The sequence below is a fragment of the Plecotus auritus genome (assembly GCF_963455305.1).
Source record: "Plecotus auritus genome assembly, chromosome: 5".
NCBI lineage: Eukaryota > Metazoa > Chordata > Mammalia > Chiroptera > Vespertilionidae > Plecotus > Plecotus auritus.
The window spans coordinates 139,492,779-139,510,501 of NC_137776.1; the positions used below are offsets into that span (position 1 = coordinate 139,492,779).

General features: G+C 35.5%; 1 protein-coding gene and 1 pseudogene across 2 annotated transcripts in view; one reads left to right on the forward strand and one right to left on the reverse strand.

Moving 5' to 3' along the window:
• The window catches only part of LOC308249186 (zinc-regulated GTPase metalloprotein activator 1C), a 58,750-nt gene extending 41,684 nt beyond the window's left edge, over positions 1-17,066 (forward strand). The window contains exons 9-15 of the mRNA XM_080670081.1: positions 956-1,000; positions 7,426-7,482; positions 10,688-10,739; positions 15,627-15,695; positions 15,799-15,864; positions 16,191-16,320; positions 16,706-17,066. Coding sequence (XP_080526207.1) covers positions 956-1,000; positions 7,426-7,482; positions 10,688-10,739; positions 15,627-15,695; positions 15,799-15,864; positions 16,191-16,320; positions 16,706-16,812 — 526 coding nt within the window. The 3' untranslated portion in view covers positions 16,813-17,066. The remainder of the gene's footprint in view (positions 1-955; positions 1,001-7,425; positions 7,483-10,687; positions 10,740-15,626; positions 15,696-15,798; positions 15,865-16,190; positions 16,321-16,705) is intronic.
• Positions 14,419-14,947, reverse strand: LOC308249187 (large ribosomal subunit protein uL24-like; annotated as a pseudogene). Its single transcript has one exon. The product of its transcript is annotated as a large ribosomal subunit protein uL24-like (transcript).
• Positions 17,067-17,723: the final 657 nt, after the last annotated feature.

Here is a 17,723-nt window from a genome sequence, read left to right on the forward strand (position 1 = left end):
AAAGAATTTGGACAAAGCACATTGAGAAGTTATAGACCCTTTTGACTGTTTACCCTCCATGGTACATCAGACTTGCAACTGACTCGGAATTAGATTTGGGGAGTTGGAAGGTAAACATTTGAGAGGAAATAGCCATCGTGTTACAGAGTATATTCAAAAGAGAAGATTAAGAACTTTGTGAAATAGTGGAGAGACTTGCCTCAGAATCATTGTATGCGGGAGGCCTTACCCATGAGAACAAGCTTGAACAAATAGCAAATATCATCAGCAAGTAACACTAAAGGCAATGGCATTGATGTTATAAAGATAACGAGGTTAGGTGTACAGTATGTTGAAAAATATTTAAGTGTTTTTGGTGCCATGCATTGGGAGCCGTATTTTATTATCTTAGTACCAGAAAGGGAAGGGCTGTCAGAGTGGGTAGAGTTTCTGCTCTGGGAATTGAAGAGGTTATTCTCTAAAAGAACCTGGATGTGTAACTTAGTGTTGCTGTGAGTATTGAGGACAGGCTGGGGTCAAAGCCACTCCGAGCTAGGCTTTAATTCTAGCATGTGTATAGTCATTTCCACAAACTGCTTGGGGAATATTGGTTATCAATAAAATGTTTTACTTATCTACTTATTTTAAGAACATTAGAATTACTGGTTATTTATGAATCACATTTTCTAAAGTGAATCACCTTTTATAAATCGCAAAGTAGGCCCTCGTTCTGTGAGTTGTGCAGTAAATTTTTGCATATCATGTTTTAATGGCTCAGTAGAATATACCTGACTTATGAGTAGAAGGAAAAGAATAATTAAACTATAATATATGAAAGTTTTGTTTTTCTATATTTTGTTTTTTTCTAGTTCCAGAAAAATTTTTATATGCTTCATATTTTAGAAATAATGTGCCTTGTATGTTTTTTAAAAAACATTTTTTTACCTTTTCTTCCTCATTTTTAAATTTATTTCAGATCAATAAATGGACTGGGAAAAATTTTGGAAACACAAAGATCAAGGTACTTGTAAAAAACTATTAGTGATATTAACAATAAATTTAGTTAATAATAAATATTAAGTAATTGATAAATATACTTGAATCTAATATAAGAAAAAAAATGAGCATTTTTAAAATGATTTTTAGAGGGGGAGAGAGAAAGAGAATCATTGATTATTTGCCTCCTGTACACTCCTGACTGGGGATTGAACCCACAATCTGGTTATGTGCCCTGACTGGGAATAGAACCCTGGACCCTTCGGTACATGGGATGGCAGCAACCAGCTGAGCCACACCGGCCAGGGCACATGTGCATTTTTAAAACTAGGGCCCAGAAATGTTGATTTGAATGTTCTTTATAAGTTAGTTTGGGCCCTAACCGGTTTGGCTTAGTGGATAGAGCATTGGCCTGTGGACTGAAGGGTCCCAGGTTCGATTCCAGTCAAGGGCATGTACCTTGGTTGTGGGCACATCCCCAGTGGGGGGTGTGAGGAGGCAGCTGATCTATGTTTCTAACTCCCTCTCCCTCTCCCTTCCTCTCTGTAAAAAATCAATAAAATATATTTTTTAAAAAAGAGTCTGGCATATCTATTTAATATACTTGCTTCTCCTTCTTGTAATTAAGACTGTAGAGCCATGATAACACTGTGCATCTGTGCTTTTGCTAATGAAGAGGAAAACGTAGGATGTTCAGCCATTTATAAAAGTAGCTAGTGTAGAAATCTGAAAATATATTATTAAGAATCTTATTTTAACTTGAGATATCTAAATAGCTTTTTTTATTGTTAATCCTCACCTGAGGATATTTTTTCCATTGATTTTTAGAGAGAGTGGAAGAGATGGAAAGGAAGGGAGGTAGAGAGAGAGAGAAAGGAAGAGAGGGAGATATCAATTTGAGAGAGACACATAGATTGGTTGCCTCCCACATGCGCCCCTACCTGGGGTGGGGAATAAACCTGCAACCCACATACCTGCCCTTGACTGGGAATCAAACCCAAGACCCTTTTGTGGGCAGACCAATGCTCTAACCACAGAGCAACACCAGCCAGGGCACTTTGTAACATTTTAAAACCTTCCTAGTGTTTCATGGTTGCAAAAATAATCTGTCATGTAAAAATACATGGAACCTTTAAGTTCCTGATACATCCTTTTTTAAAATTTAATTTCCATTTCCTGTAGGTTCTTCTCTCTTTCCATTGTGTTTATATAGATGTGCATTACTTTATAAAAGTATGTGTTTTTAAAATATCCCTAAAATGTATTTCTATAGCTTGAACTCTATTTTCCATTGAATGCTTACAGGGGTATTTTGTTAAGCTCATTTTTTTAGCGAGAATGGCCCAGCAGCTGATAGACCCAGCAACATGCAGCCAAAGCTCTGAGACTCACAGCTTGCAGTCTGTGCCACCCAGTTTTTAATTCAAAGATCTTTCCTTGAAAGTGCAGCAGACGCCTAAGTTGAGTAGCTTATCTGCTGGGGCAGAGATTAGAGGTGCTGACAGACTACATAAATGTTAGGCAGTAACAGCAGCAGCTGCTTATATGCATGTCAGCAGCTGGGGAATTAATTTTGTATGCATTCTCAGGAGACACTGGTCTGCTGGCAGAGGTGGCAGAATAATGCCCTCAGTGTAAGTTCTCTACAAGCATACACCACATGTGCTCCCTGCATTTCAAATTCCAGTGTAGAAAATGTCTGATAGCCTAACTGATACCGTGGGCATTCTTCAGTATGTCTTCTTCCTATTGCATTTTACTGTTTCTTTCCTCCTTAATGTTTCTTTCTTTATAAAATGACAGACAACCATATAATGCTTAAGTAAGGTTTTAAAAATCATGTCCATATAAATAGTTGTAGTTCTGTTGTAATAGCATTTATTTGGTTCATATTTACAAACATCTTAAATCAGTTTTTTAAAGACCTGTGGATTTATCTTGCTTAATTTTTTTAATGTTGGTTTTTATTTAGGACCTTTATTTTCCTTTATATAGGTTTCATCTTGAATAGTTTATTATATAACGATTTTTATATTTATATGGCTTTTCTATCATTGTTCTGCTATATTATAGAACAGCAAACATGCAGTGATTAAATTTTGTTACTTCAAATAGATGAATGAACAGGGAATAAGTCTCCCTTTTTTTCTGTTTCTTCAGTGTCAGGTGTTTGCCAGTGTATCTGAGAATCTAGGGACCTTCTGAAGTAGTACTTCTTGTTTTGAGCATGATGTTGTGTTAGGATCCTTTTCAGTGAACATCAGAACTCCATGGAAGAATTCTTACTAGTAGGTCATGAATCTTATATCAAACTAGGGGCCCGGTGCACGAGATTTGTGCACTTGGGGGCAGGGGGGCGGTCCCTCAGCCCAGCCTGTGCCCTCTCGCAGTCCAGGAGCCCTTGGGGATGTCCAACTGATGGCTTAGGCCCGCTTCCCGGCAGGCCTAAGCCAGCAGGCAGTCAGACATCCTTAGCACTGCCGCAGAGGCAGGAGAGGCTTCCGCCACTGCGCTCACCAGCTGTGAGCCCGGCTTTTGGCTGAGCAGCACTCCCCCTGTGGGAGCACACTGACCACCAGGGGGAAGCTCCTGCTTTGAGCGCCTGCCCCCTGGTGGTCTGTGCGCATCATAGCGACCAGTCGTTCAGCCGTTTGGTCGATTTGCATATTAGCCTTTTATTATATAGGATATTTCCCAAAATTCTTTGAGGCATAGCAACTTGAGTTTTCCAGTTTAGAAACTAGAGATTTGGTTTTTAACAAAACAGTTGAAATCACACTGATGGAAGTTTTGTGTTACTGTGTGTGTATTTTTTTTAATCCCTTAAGCCTTTTGTGATAGACAAATGCTGACAGTAGTAAAACTGACCATAGTAAAGCTGCTATAAGCATGTATAAGAAAAGCTTACCTAAAGAGTGTATAAGTTAAAGAATGAGAATGATGTGTAGCATTGTTTTATTGGTATGTCTTAAGTTGATTTTGAGGCAAATGGGATTCTAATGGATCACACATGGACTTTAGAAGCTGGATGGAAAGATTAGGAGTGCCATTCTTATCTTTTTTGGACTTTTTAAAAAATCTTGGAGATATAAATGGACTGAACAGAGGAAAACCTAAATCCAATTTGTTAATAATAAGTTAATCTATTCAACAAACTACAGTATATATTGAGCATGCTACTATTTGCTAGGCATTTTGTGGCATGTTAAGGGTTTACTAATAAGCAATGGGTAAGGCAGAAACTTGGTCTTAAAGGTGATTAGTCATTTGAGGGAGATAAAAGCAGACAAACAAAAACCAGTATATCATATTATTAATGTAACAAGAATATTAGATGCACAGGTTCCTGTTAGAACAGGAAGATAAAGAACAATTACTCAACTCTTCTTGATGAAGAGTCAGAAAATTTTGACTGAGAAGGTGATCATTGACCTGAGTCTTGAAAAATGAATAGGAGTTTTCCAGATGGACAAGATTGCAATGGCTTTCTAGGCCTAAGGAAGCTTTTGTATTTGAGACACCAGTGAATATTTCAAAATGACTAGAACATATGGTATTATGTTGCAGAGAGAAAAAGAAATATGACTGAAGAGATGGAGAACTTAACCACAAAGGGTCTTGAATGCCATGATACATAGTTTGGATTTTCTCCTGTAGGCAGCAAGAAGCTAGTGAAGGAGTAAAAGCAGTGTGACGCTTGGGGAATGGATTGAATATTGCATAGTTCTTCCAAGTTAGGAAATACAGGAAGGGAGGAGCAATTTTGGGGTAGGGTAATGTTAGCAGTGGGTTTAGTAAAGGTGATTAATTTAGTTCTGTAGGCATTTGAGGTGCCACTGGGGAAAGCATTTGGACATTTAATTCTAGAGTTCAGGGTGTAGCTATTGGATGGTATTGATAATTCAGAGATCTGGAATTGGCTGGTGGCCCCTGTTCATGAGACTCACTGAACTTTGAAAAGATGACTACAGGCAATATCCCTGGTGTAGCCCCTGAACTTCCCTTTCCACCTTGGACAGCCAGAGCCCTTATCCTTGTCATTCTCCTTTCCCTGGTCTTAGGCTACTTAAAGTACTCTTTAGACATAGGGAAAATTGAAAGTTCCTCATTGATTAGGTACTCCTGGCATAGATAGTTCAAGAAATTAGGAGAAAAGATGAGCTTTCAAAGTTCTTTACTTCCCCCTTGGTGTTTGCTTTATTCTCTCATTTAGTTTTTACATGATGGTACTAGTCTTTATTTTTATTTATTTTTTTATTATTAATATCTTGAAAAATGTCTGATTTTTTTATCTTCAAAGGAGGAAATTAAATGTATTTGATGCCATGGCAGTTAGCTTTCTAGTGAGTGAAATCATTTATTTTTCATGGCAATAATAGATTTGAAGAAAGTCTATGGTAACTTTTATCTGGAAGCTTAGACTTTTTCCTCTTTTACTCTCTATTGAGAATCTGGTGAGAATACAGTGAGAGACTTTGATATTTTATTATTCTCTATAGAATTTAACCTGTACAGATCTATTTTTGATCCCTTCTGTTTTAGAAATGTCAAAAGAATCTGAGTACAAAGCAGAATTATCTCTAAATCTATGACATGTATTCTCAAGGACACGGACCCAGTGAAACTAGTTTATTTAGAAGCTTGTGTTACAAAACTGACTTTTGGTATTCACACACTTGGCCTGAATTTTGATATTCACACAATTGACCTGTGTAAACTTTTTAAAACTTTAAAGTTATTTCCTCAGGTAAAGATAATAAACTTGGGGAAAACTTCATCACCTGTCAGTATAAATATTTGCTCAGTTGTGATAGCAAAAAAGGGAATATGTTTAATATTGAGGCTTTGATCTCTTATGTAAATTGATATTAAAAAATTTCTTTGCCCGGCCAGTGTGGGTCAGTGGTTGAGTGACAACCTATGAACCAGGAGGTCACGGTTTGATTCCTGGTCAGGGCATATGCCCCGGTTGCAGGCTTGATCCCCTTTGGGGGGCATGCAGAAGGTTGCTGATCAATGATTCTCTGTCATCATTGATGTTTCTATCTCTCCCTCTCCCTTCCTCTCTAAAATCAATATTTAAAAAATTTCTTCATGGAACATTTACTTTTTTGCTGGATCATTTTCCTAATTCTGCTCATCTAGAATGTCTAGAATTTGAAATATTGTTCGTCTAGTAAGAGAGAACCTTGGTGATTCTTCTTTTAATAAGATGGGAATTTGTCTGCATTGTGCCAGGATAAGCATCCATAATCTAACAGAGAGTATTGTTGGCACAAGTATGAATATATGGCAGACTGTTGAGAATGAGCAAAGCAAACACAGCTGGTCAGTCAGTCCTAAGTTAAAGGAGAAGGTTTTCTGTAGTTTACATGTTTACGCATTTTTAAAAATCTTGACTTGGTTTGGTTTTCTTTGTGAAAAATGTAATAGATATTTGGCAAGTTCTGGAATCTAATTTTGAAATTTAATTATATGGTTGTCATTTTCTTTACATTGTAGCTTTGATTATTGAGAAATCACCATCTTTAACTTTAATAGACTCATGTAAAAATTGGAACTCAATCACTAGTCTTTATAAATTTATGTGTTTAAAACAAAGCTAATGCTAATTTTGAAATGATCATCTCTTCTGATTTGAATACTTGCTTTCATAATAAGGCTTACTTAATTACAACTAAATAATTCTAACATAATGATTATGCAGATAGAGCATTAACTAGGAAGTTTCAGTTTATATGCAACACCATTCTGAAGGAAATGAAATCAAACCACATTATTTGCATATAGATACGAGTCCTAAAGTGAATATTTCTAATACAGTAGTTGTTTGACTCCTCACATTCTTACAATATTACCTGTTATATATCATGGAAGGAGGGAGGTGGAATAAAAGAAATATGAAAATTCCATTTGTTCCACTACTCTCATTTCATATTTTAAGTAATAAACTGTTGCTTTGAAAAGTTTCAGTTCTTTAACTGAAATATATATGATTGAATTTTTAGGATTAAAAAGGTAACTGAAAATAAATTTAAAAAAACTAACGCCTGGGGCTGGTGGGTAGGACCGGCTAGAATGGGTTAATGGGCGGAGGGTGGGGGGGGGGGAACATATGCAATACTTTAAACAATAAAGATCTAAAACATATTAAATAAATAAACAACAAACTAAAAAAACTATATCTTATTGAAGCAGTAACCAAGTAACCTGGATCTTAGACCATTCAACCAATTTTTTAAATTTTATGTATTAAATCTATAAAAAAGTTATTTTTACAAGCTTTTTCTTTCTTGCTTGTCATTTTTGTTTTCCCAAAATACAATGATATACTGATAAACCTTTATGCCTACATTTTTGGCAAAACAGTCTTTGAGATTTTTTTTTTCTGGATTAATTGAGTATATTTTATAGAATTTTACACTGTTACATTGGTTTTCTTTCTTTTAGAGTTGATCTCTCTAACGTGTTAGATCTTCATGCCTTTGACAGTCTCTCTGGAATAAGGTATGTTTCCTGTGTTTTGGTAATTTTTATTGTAATGTACCTGTTATTCCAAAATGATAGGTATTATAGGAATGATTTACAGAGTTACACACTTGATTTAAGCTTCCTGTCATTCTTTGACATAAAAGACCGTTCCTAATGATTATGTTCTTGAAAGTTTTGTTAATTAGATATTTGGAAATCACAGTACATTTTCCTATAGAAGTTATAGTGTAAATGGTAGTTAACTTTAAGACTAATTATTATTTTTACACCAAATATATATAACACTTTCTATGACAAAATGCATGAAATACATAGAAAATTTTAGCTTAGGATATTACCACAGATACTTTCTTTCCCCTCAGTGGTGGATCAGTTTCCTGCATCTTTCCCTAAAGGGAATCTTTTTTATAAGAAAGAGAGGAATGTAAATTTCTTTTCTGTACATCAGTATCTTTTTTTTTAAAGGTATCTTAACCATTTTTAAGTGTACAGTTCAATCAAGTATATTCACATTGTTGTGGACTGGATCTACAAAAATGCTTTATCTTGCAAAACTAAAACTATACCTATTCGGTAACAACTCTCCATTTTTCCCTCCCCACTACCCTTGGCAGCCATCATTCTATTATCTGTTTCTATGAATTTGACTACTTTGATATTCATATAAGTAGAATCAAGCAGTATTTGTCTTATCATGACTGGCTTATTTCACTTTTTCATTTAGTCCTCAAGGTTCATACATATTTAACAAAGAAGGATATCCTCCTTTTTGAAAAAAATTCCCACTCAAGGATAATATTTCTCTTGATTTTTTTTAGAGAGTGGAGGTGAGGGAGGAGAAAGAGAGAGAGAGAGACAGAGAGAGAGAGAAATAGAGAGAGAGAGAAACATCAATGTGAGAGAAACACATCAATTGGTTGCCTTTAGCACACGGCTAGGGATCGAGCCTGCAACTGAGGTACGTGCACTTGACCAGGAATTGAACGCCCCCATCCTTTGGCCCATGGGCTGACACTAACCACTGAGCAAACTGGCCAGGGCAGGATTCCCTTCTTTTGAAAGGCTAAATAATATTTCCCTTTATTATGTTGCTATGAACATGGGTGTACTAACATCTCTTCAAGATACTGCTTTCATTTCTTTTGGATATGTACCCAAAAGTGAGATTGCTGTATCCTATGGTATTTCTATTTTTAAGTTTTTGAAGAAGCACCACACTGTTTTCCATAGCAGCTGCACCATTTTACATTCCCACTAACAGTGCACAAGGGTTTTAGTTTCTCTACATCTTGTCGGTACTTACTTCCTGTTGTTTTTGGTAGTAGTTGTCCTAATAGGTGTGAGGTGATAGCTTATTGTAGCTTTGATTTGCATTTATCTAATGATTAGAGATGTTGAGCACCTTTTCATATGTTTGTTGGCCATTTGTATATCATCTTTGGAGAAATGTCTATTTAAGTACTTAGCCCATTTTAAATCTGGTTATTTGATTTTGTTGTTGTGGCTGAGTTGCAGGAGTTTTTGTATATTTTAGGTGTTAACTCCTATCAGACATGATTTGCAGATGTTTTCTTCCATTTCCTCTGAAGTAGATGAACCCTTCTGTGAGCGGTTTCCTCCCTGTACCTGAGTAATGGAGCATGCTTATCTCTGAGGACAAATGGACACACGGAGGAATATGAAGGAGCAGGCCTTACTGACTTTCCCCCAACTTACTACACCTGGCTGACACTCTGTCCTGTCCTCTTTCCATGACTTTGCACTCTTTACCACACCTCACATAAAACCACTCAGGCTTAACCATTTATTTGGGTCTTCATTTCCTTATGAAAGCTCCTGTGTCTTGCAAAACTTAAGTAATTGTGTGCTTTTCTCTTGCTACTCTGTCTTTATCAGTTTAATTTTCAGACCCAGCCAGGGACCTGAAGAGGGTAGAAGAAAACCTTTTCCTTCTCTATGGAAGTTTTAGGCAGTCATCGTCTAAAAACATTAAATATTGAATGTAGGGAAATAGCAGATGATTTACTTAAGAACAGTTATAATGCATTAGTGACACTTAAAAAAGTAGCTGTTTAATGTAATGCCCCCGCTATGGGTAAGGCCTTTGCATATTTCTCATTGTGCTTGGTTGTTGAACAGGGAAATCCATTCCTGAGCAACCAGCTGGGAAGGTTTAATTTGACACTTTCCCGACTAAGACTTCCACCTTTCCCCCAGTGAGACTCATTCCTTCCAACAGTTCCTACAAGCCTTTTCTCTTTCCTAAACTCGCTATTACTAATTTACCCCTTACTGTTCTTCAAGGCAAAACATCTGCAAGGTTTTAAGTCCTTCCCTCCTCCCAGCCTACCCCCATCAGTGTCTAACAGTTGTCATGGTTATAATTTGTTATGCTCTTTTCACTCTTTTCATATCAGAACAAAGCATTGTTAAGATTCTGGCTTTTTGTTTTTACCACTAACTGAATATATAGAAGGCTTATATTTATGGATACTGTTTATTTTTTACTAAGTAGTCATGTTCAAAGGAAAATGTTTATAAAAGAAAATTTATTCTTCTAACTTTCTTTAGGTACCAGAATTTTCATATTAGGAAGCATGGGGAGTGTTGATGAAGTTTTAAGCAGTAGTAAAAATGCTTATTTATATTTTTCTAGGCTTATTTAGATTTTTGTATCTGGGTTTCGGGCTAGTTAGATCTTTTGGAAATAAAAAGAAATCTACTGACATATTTAGCTGCACAAAATAGTGTTGCTAAAGATTAGTTTTTCTTTATATTGTGTTTATGTATGTGAACGTTTGTACATTTTTTTAAAATATATTTTATTGATTTTTTACAGAGAGGAAGGGAGAGGGATAGAGAGTTAGAAATACCGATGAGAGAGAAACATCGATCAGCTGCCTCCCGCACACCCCCCACTGGGGATGTGCCCGCAACCAAGGCACACGCCCCTGACCGGAATCGAACCCGGGACCCCTCAGTCCACAGGCCGACGCTCTATCCACTGAGCCAAACCGGCTTCGGCTGTTTGTACATTTTTAAGAAAAGGTTTAAAATAATCTGCCAGCTTTTCTCTATTAGAATATGTGAGCAACATGTAAACTATATAATAGATTAAACTGTGAATATCTCTTCCTTATGTAGCTTTGTATCGTTAAGAAATGTACAAGGTTAAATAAAAAACATATTGATATCTGAATTTGTAATCAATTATTCTTAGTTTGCAGAAAAAACTTCAACATTTGCCAACAATACAACCTCACCTTGATCAGGTAAAAAAAAAATCTTGAAAATATTTTTACAGTATCTCTTTAACTAAATAGGTTCTGTTTAGGACTATTTTATTAGAACTCTTTCTAAAAATGTATTTTTTAATTGTGTTGATAGTTTTCAGAATGTAAATGCTTTTGAGGTAATCTAATCTCGCTTCTTAAAGCATAATAGGAATTCATTAAACTGGAGTTGCTTAGAATGTTTAGAAAATCATGCTTTCTAACTGCTCCATTCTATAGGTCACGAAGCATATTTTATCAGTTCTTCTGAGGGAATCACTTAAAAGCAGCATAGTGGTTCTATATGCAGCCTATTTTTAACTATATTTAACTGATAAAGGAAGTTTGGTATAAGCATGTATGGCTTATTTAAATAAAAATTGGCTTTGAGTTTCAATTGAGCACTATAAGTTTAAACTTAAGATGTTTTTCATGCTTTAAAACTCTAATTCCTGAGGTAAATATTGAAAATGCTAGGAACAAACAAAATAAATATTCACTGTACTCATCTTTCTTTTAAGCAAGTCGTAGATAGTAGAGCTTTAGGGTAAGCTTCTTTGTTCCATTTAAATACAGTGAAAGGAAGCGGGGGGTTGTGGGTGAGCATTGCACCTAGTCTTCCTTCCTCTGTCTTGAAGCTCTTACTCATTTTTTGAGTCCTTACTAATTGTAATAGGGCCAAGGCAACAACAGCCACTTGTTTTTTTGTCTCCATTTTGGCTCATATTTATGGGGAGCTATACTACCATGTTTATAACACTTTTCTCAGAAACTTAATAGAATATTTATCTTATCTTTAAAATTAGTGAATTGGAAAAATATAAGAGCCAGGTAGAATATTTTGGAAAACTGTTTACAATCTCGATATTAGTTATAAAATGAACTTGAATCACATTTTTAATGACTTTCTGGGTAAAGGACATCATAGTAGGAGTCATAAGGTTTAAAAGATGTAGTATTCACTTTTAAGAACCTTTATAATAGCCAGCGTTTGCACCCATAGTGTCTTGAATATATCCTTATCATGGCATTTCTCATACTTTGTAGCTTGGGTTGAAATGCTTTTCCCTTGCAGTAGTCTCTAAGTTCCTTAAATGTAAATTTCTCATTGCTAGAAATTTATGGTGGGTGCTTAGTGAATATTAAAAGAATGCAAAGCTGTGATTCTCAAATGCGGGTGTACATCAGAATTAATTGTAGAGCTTTTAAAAATAACTTGGATGCTCAGTTGGTGCCACCCCTCATATCTCCAGGAATGGACCTTGAGCATGTACATATTAATGTGTATGTATATTTTTAACATTTTATCTTGGAAAATGTCAAAGATATATGAAAGTAGAAAGAATAGTAAAATGAACCCTTCATATGTATTACCCAGTTGCAGTGGCCATCAACATTTTGCTGATTTTATTTCATCTATCTTCCCAGCATTTCTTTTGCTGCAGTATTATTTAAACTTTTTTCTTTAAATAGAAAAGTTCAAGCATACATAAAACTAAACAAGTATAGTAATGAACCTACATGTATTCATCACCATTGCTGGAGTGTATTAAAGCAAATCCCAGACGTTGTGTCATTTCATCAGTAACTAGGGTGTGCCTATTCTTTATGTAAAGCTCTCCAGGAGACTTTTCTGCTTTAGATGTCTGAACATAGAACAGAATATAATATTGCAGACAAAGGGCTATGGAATCGAGAGCTCCAACTGTCTCATTTGGTTTAGTAGATTATAAAAGACTATGTTTCATATGTAAATAAAGTATACAAATTTTTAGTATACAAGTATCTTCACATATATATTTACCTATATATCTGCCCATATGTGTACATGAACATATATCCCTACAATTCCCACTCAGATCAAGATATAGAAAATGTTCAGTCAGCAACTCTCCTCCCAAAGAGCTAACTGCTTTTCTGACTTTACACCAAAAAGTAACCCCAAAATGGTAGATTTATTTTTTACCAGAAGAGTAAGGGAAAGACCAATCCAGATGTTTAAAAGTAGGAAAGTGAGAATGTTCTACAAGAGCAGAACTCCAGTGCAGAAGTCTTCATGAATGCTTGGTATTGGGATCCTAGTATTGGCTTTGATTTGCTAGGCAAAGAAAACTCATGGCCTGGCCTACATGGCTCAGTGGTTGAGCGTTGACCTATGAACCCAGGAGGTCACTGTTCAGTTCCCACTCAGGGCACATGCCAAGGTTGCAGGATCGATCCCCAATAGGGGGTGTGCAGGAGGCAGCCGATCAATGATTCTCTCTCATCATTGATGTTTCTATCTCTCTCTCCCTCTCCTTTCTTCTCTGAAATCAATAGAAATATATTTAAAGAAAGAAAGAGAGAGAGAGAACAGTCATGCTGTGCTGCCAGACAGTATTAGGTCAGCCAGATTGGAGTGTGGAGTCAGGGACCAAGCAGGAAGATACCGCAGAAGTTCACATGCCCTTGATGAGGGCCTTCTTAGATTGAGAATAGAAATGGGATAAATCGAGCAATATTTCACAGGTAGACTTGGCTGGATAACTTGACTAACTAGTGATGGAGCAATAAGAAGAGAAGTGATGGGAAACAAGCCTAGATTACCTAGAGGAACCTAGAAATAGAAAACTCTGGAAGGCAAACTGAATATTCACCTCTTTACTTGGTGGCAGCATATCACAGTAAAGATTACACAGGCAAAGAGGAGCAGAGGACTGAAGTGTGGAGATGCCGATTTTGGATTTAAGCATGTTAGTGGGCTTAGTTTTCTAGATGAATAAAACAGAAGTGGTTGCATATTAGGTATTGTTTGCAAAAGAGTGGAAAACCGAGGGAAATAACCTGGTAGGTTAAAGAAAAAAACTGAACAAACTCCTAGAATTTAAGTTATTCCTGGATTTTATTTTAAGTACAGTACCTTATTTTGCTTTAGTTTTCTGAATTATTGATTCAGTTTTCTGATTCTGTGTTTGAGAAAGAATAGTTATTTTTAGATTGAAAACAATAATAAACTAGGGGAAAAGTCTGAAATGGGTAATACCTAGGACATATTGTGTGTTATTAAAGTCTTATCCTTGAATGATGTTTAATGCAGTTCTTTATATTTTATGGATTTCTCATTTACTTCCGATAAGGAGGACTTGGGGTTGGAGGGTGGAAAGTAGATGAGAAAACCCAAGGGACAATCTATGTATATTTAATCAGTAGAGCCAATTATGAATTATGAATTGGTACCCTCATCTTTTGCCCTATGAACTTATGGATTTCATCTTTAAGGTCTAATGTAAGTAGAGTTTATTGATACAGAAAAACATCGTGTTTTAAAATATTTATTTCCCTCCTTGAGTCCCATGATGCATTGTCTTAATTTTTAAAACCTTTTTCCTCTCATGCTGGAGTTAATTGTACTCCTTAGACAATTGTCATATCTCTAACCTGCAAAAAGCAAAAATTATTCCCTGATATAAAAATTTTTAGGCTAAGAATAAAGCAGTAGAATAGAGCAGTATTGAGTGCTACATTAAGACATTCCCAGTATTAAATGCCAAGTTATCTAACTTGAATAAAATACATTTTTAGCATTTTTGAAGATTAAATTACTACTGTCTTTTAAAATTGACAAATTATGTTTCACTTGGCACCCTTTTGCTGTGTATTTTAACAAGATTTTCTATACATTTTCTTTTCTTTTTTTTCATTTTAAGTTTTTAATGAAAGTTGTGTATAAGATTACTTTATTCCTGCATCTTCTCAATTGTTTCTTCCTTGTATTTTCCCTTTTCCTTTCCTACTTGGCGAGATTTGGCTTTACGTTCAAGGATCTTTTTGCGGTCTTTGTCCAGCTTTAGTCTAGTGATAACCACCTTGCTGGGGTGAATGCCCACATGAACAGTTGTACCATTAGCTTTCTCCCGTTGCACTCATTCAATGTAGATGACATATTTCTTCCTATAAACCTGGACTACTTTGCCAATTTGCTGCCCTTTGTAATGTCCTCGAACAACCTGAACTTCATCATCCTTTCGGATGGGCATGGACCGAACATTGTACTTCTGTCTCAGCTCTTTGGAAAGAGGAGATGACATAATCTTCCTTCGAATGTGGGAAGGTGCATTGAAATGCCTTTTACGGTTCTTGCTCCGGTCAGAAGTCACAAAGGGATTGAACTTCATTTTGACCGCTGGCGCTCCTACGATGGCCGCAAGAGGGAAGAGCAAGATTTTCTATACATTTTCATATAGATTTTTAGTGATTGCTTTGAGGAGGAAAGAAGGCTGTCATTTTGTTTAAATACATACTATTATTATAATAACTTATAAAAAACAGTTTAAAAGCAGTGTTTAAGATTTAAAAATAAACACTTTTTTTTTTTAATTGTGGTAAAAAACACATAACATGAGATTCACCCTCTTAAGAAATGTTTAAGTGTATAGTGCAGTATCATTAAGTATATGCACATTGTTCTGGGTAATTTGTTTTTTTTCTGAGCCTTATTTCCCCCTGCTTATAAAATGGAAATAATTCTCTTTATTCCACAGGATTATTGTCACACATAAATGAAAGATAAAATGAAGTGACCCAGGCAAAAATACCTGGCTCAGTACTTATAGTTGATAAACTATATATGTGTATATCTTTCCTCTTAGCACTGAGAATCCTGGAAAGGATGAATTAAATGATGAGTACCCTTTTATGGCAGTTTCTCTGTGTAAATGCTAAACCATTGATCAACTATTCAGAATTTAGAAAATGGAGTTGCTGATACCAAAAATCAAATAATAGTGGAAAAGTTACACATAACTTTCTATGAATGTGTTCCTTACTTTTTATTCTTAAAACATATGATTTTTTTTAAAAATCACTTTTTACTATAAAACATTATTGATTCTCTTTCTTGATTTTCAGAGTATTATTACAGTCACATTTGAAGTACCAGGAAATGCAAAGGAAGAAAGTCTAAATGAATTTATTCAGGTGAATGCAATAGTTAACTGATTAATGATTTATGAACTGTATTGTTACATAGTCGTTGCTATTAGCAGTGGTTGGTCTTACTGACATATGTTACTTGATACAGAATCTTCTGTGGGAAAAGAATGTGAGGAACAAGGATGATGACTGCATGGAGGTCATACGACTAAAGGTGCAGTATTCAGTTTACAGTTTTGTACTTTTGGACAGTGTCCCTTTCTTGGCTGTTACATAAAAGCATATTTGGTTTTAAATGGAAGCACTGGTTTTATACAAATAACCTTTATCTATTTTCATTTTTTTTTTATTTCCATTGCTGAAACGCTTTGAAAATCACTGCATAAAGCATGATTTATTCACACAGCTTCATTTACTGTTGCAGCTAAAACAACCTGTGTGCTTTGAAATGTTACCCTGTGCTCTCCTACTCCCAGGAGTTCTGAGCAGTTATTTGGCTCAATTCACATTGAGGTTGACTGATCATTCTCCTCTGAGCAGGGGCTGGTGTCGATCAAAGACAAACCACAACAAGTGATTGTCCAAGGTGTCTATGAGCTGTATGATCTGGAGGAGACTCCAGTGAGCTGGAGAGATGACACTGAGAGAACAAATCGACTGGTTCTTATTGGTAAGTTACAAGCAGTTAAATCTCTAAAGCAAGTGGAAAATATATTTGAAAAGATTATAATGCGCTACTTAAGCAGTGTTAACCAATCAGAAGCCCTTTTATAAACCTAAATAAACTTGTGGTTAATATATTTGTCTTAATCATGTTATAACATTCATAAGAACTTGCTAGACCTTTTACTCTTCAAAGAACTTTAGAAAAGTGATTAATCCAAGTATCAGTTGGGTACTGAAGTATTTAACTAAAAAGTTAAGGAAAGAATCACTCAATTACTATTGTTTTTAATTTTCTGAAGATCATCAGCATTTAATGGTCAGGAATTGATCGCTAAACTGTGTCATCAATAAGCATAGTATAATCACACCATATTTTGTTCTCTTTGCAGGCAGAAATTTAGATAAGGATATCCTTAAACAACTATTTATAGCTACTGTGACAGAAACAGAAAAACAGTGGACAACATATTTTAAAGAAGATCAAGTTTTTCTGTAATATTGGAAGTATTTCTTAGCCAAAGGATTGGATGATAATATTAGGAATAAATTTCCTACTGGGTATATTTCAAGCATCTGTTCTTTGCATTACTTCTGTTATGAATTCCAATGTATGTTAAAATTATATTTATTTTATAGGATACATAAGATATAGTAAAGCAGTACTGTAAAACATTTGACATTTATACAATAAAATATAATATGCTCTGAAGTGTTTTCTTAATAAACAGATGTTTCACAAAAATATCTTTCAGAAATGGCTTGAGAGTTTACTTATGCCGAGCTCATCTATGGGAGTTATTTATAACTAGAGGCCCGGTGCACAAATTCATGCATGGGTGGGGTCCCTCTGCCTGGCCGGCTATTGGGGTGATCAGGCCCAGCCGGCGGTGGGGGGAAGGGACCCTGGGAGGTTGGCCGGTGGTGGGAGTTTGGCTGTGGGAGCGCATTGACCACCAGGGGACAGCTCCTGCATTGAGCGTCTGCCTCCTGGTGGTTAGTGCACATCATAGCAACCAGTCGTTCTGCCGTTGGGTCAATTTGCATATTAGCCTTATATAGGATAAATTTTGAAAGCAAATAATGTTGCCATTTTTATTAAATGAAATAAAAGGTTTATTGTGGCTAGAGACTTATAGGTGGAAGAAATCTGAATAAGATAAATTAATTGGGAACATCCCTTATTTTTAGTCAGTTCTAAGCCTTATTGATAATCAGTGTAATGAAACTTAATCCATTCACTTTGTGATATATTTAGAATATTCTTATTGTAGAGTTTTTAATTTTAAGTAGATTTTACTCCTGGTATTAAGTTCATCTTGGGTGTTTTTTTTAACTTCTTTAATTTTTAGTATATACATTTGTACTCCATAAGAATCTATAGATGCAAGCAGCAAACCTTTTTTAATT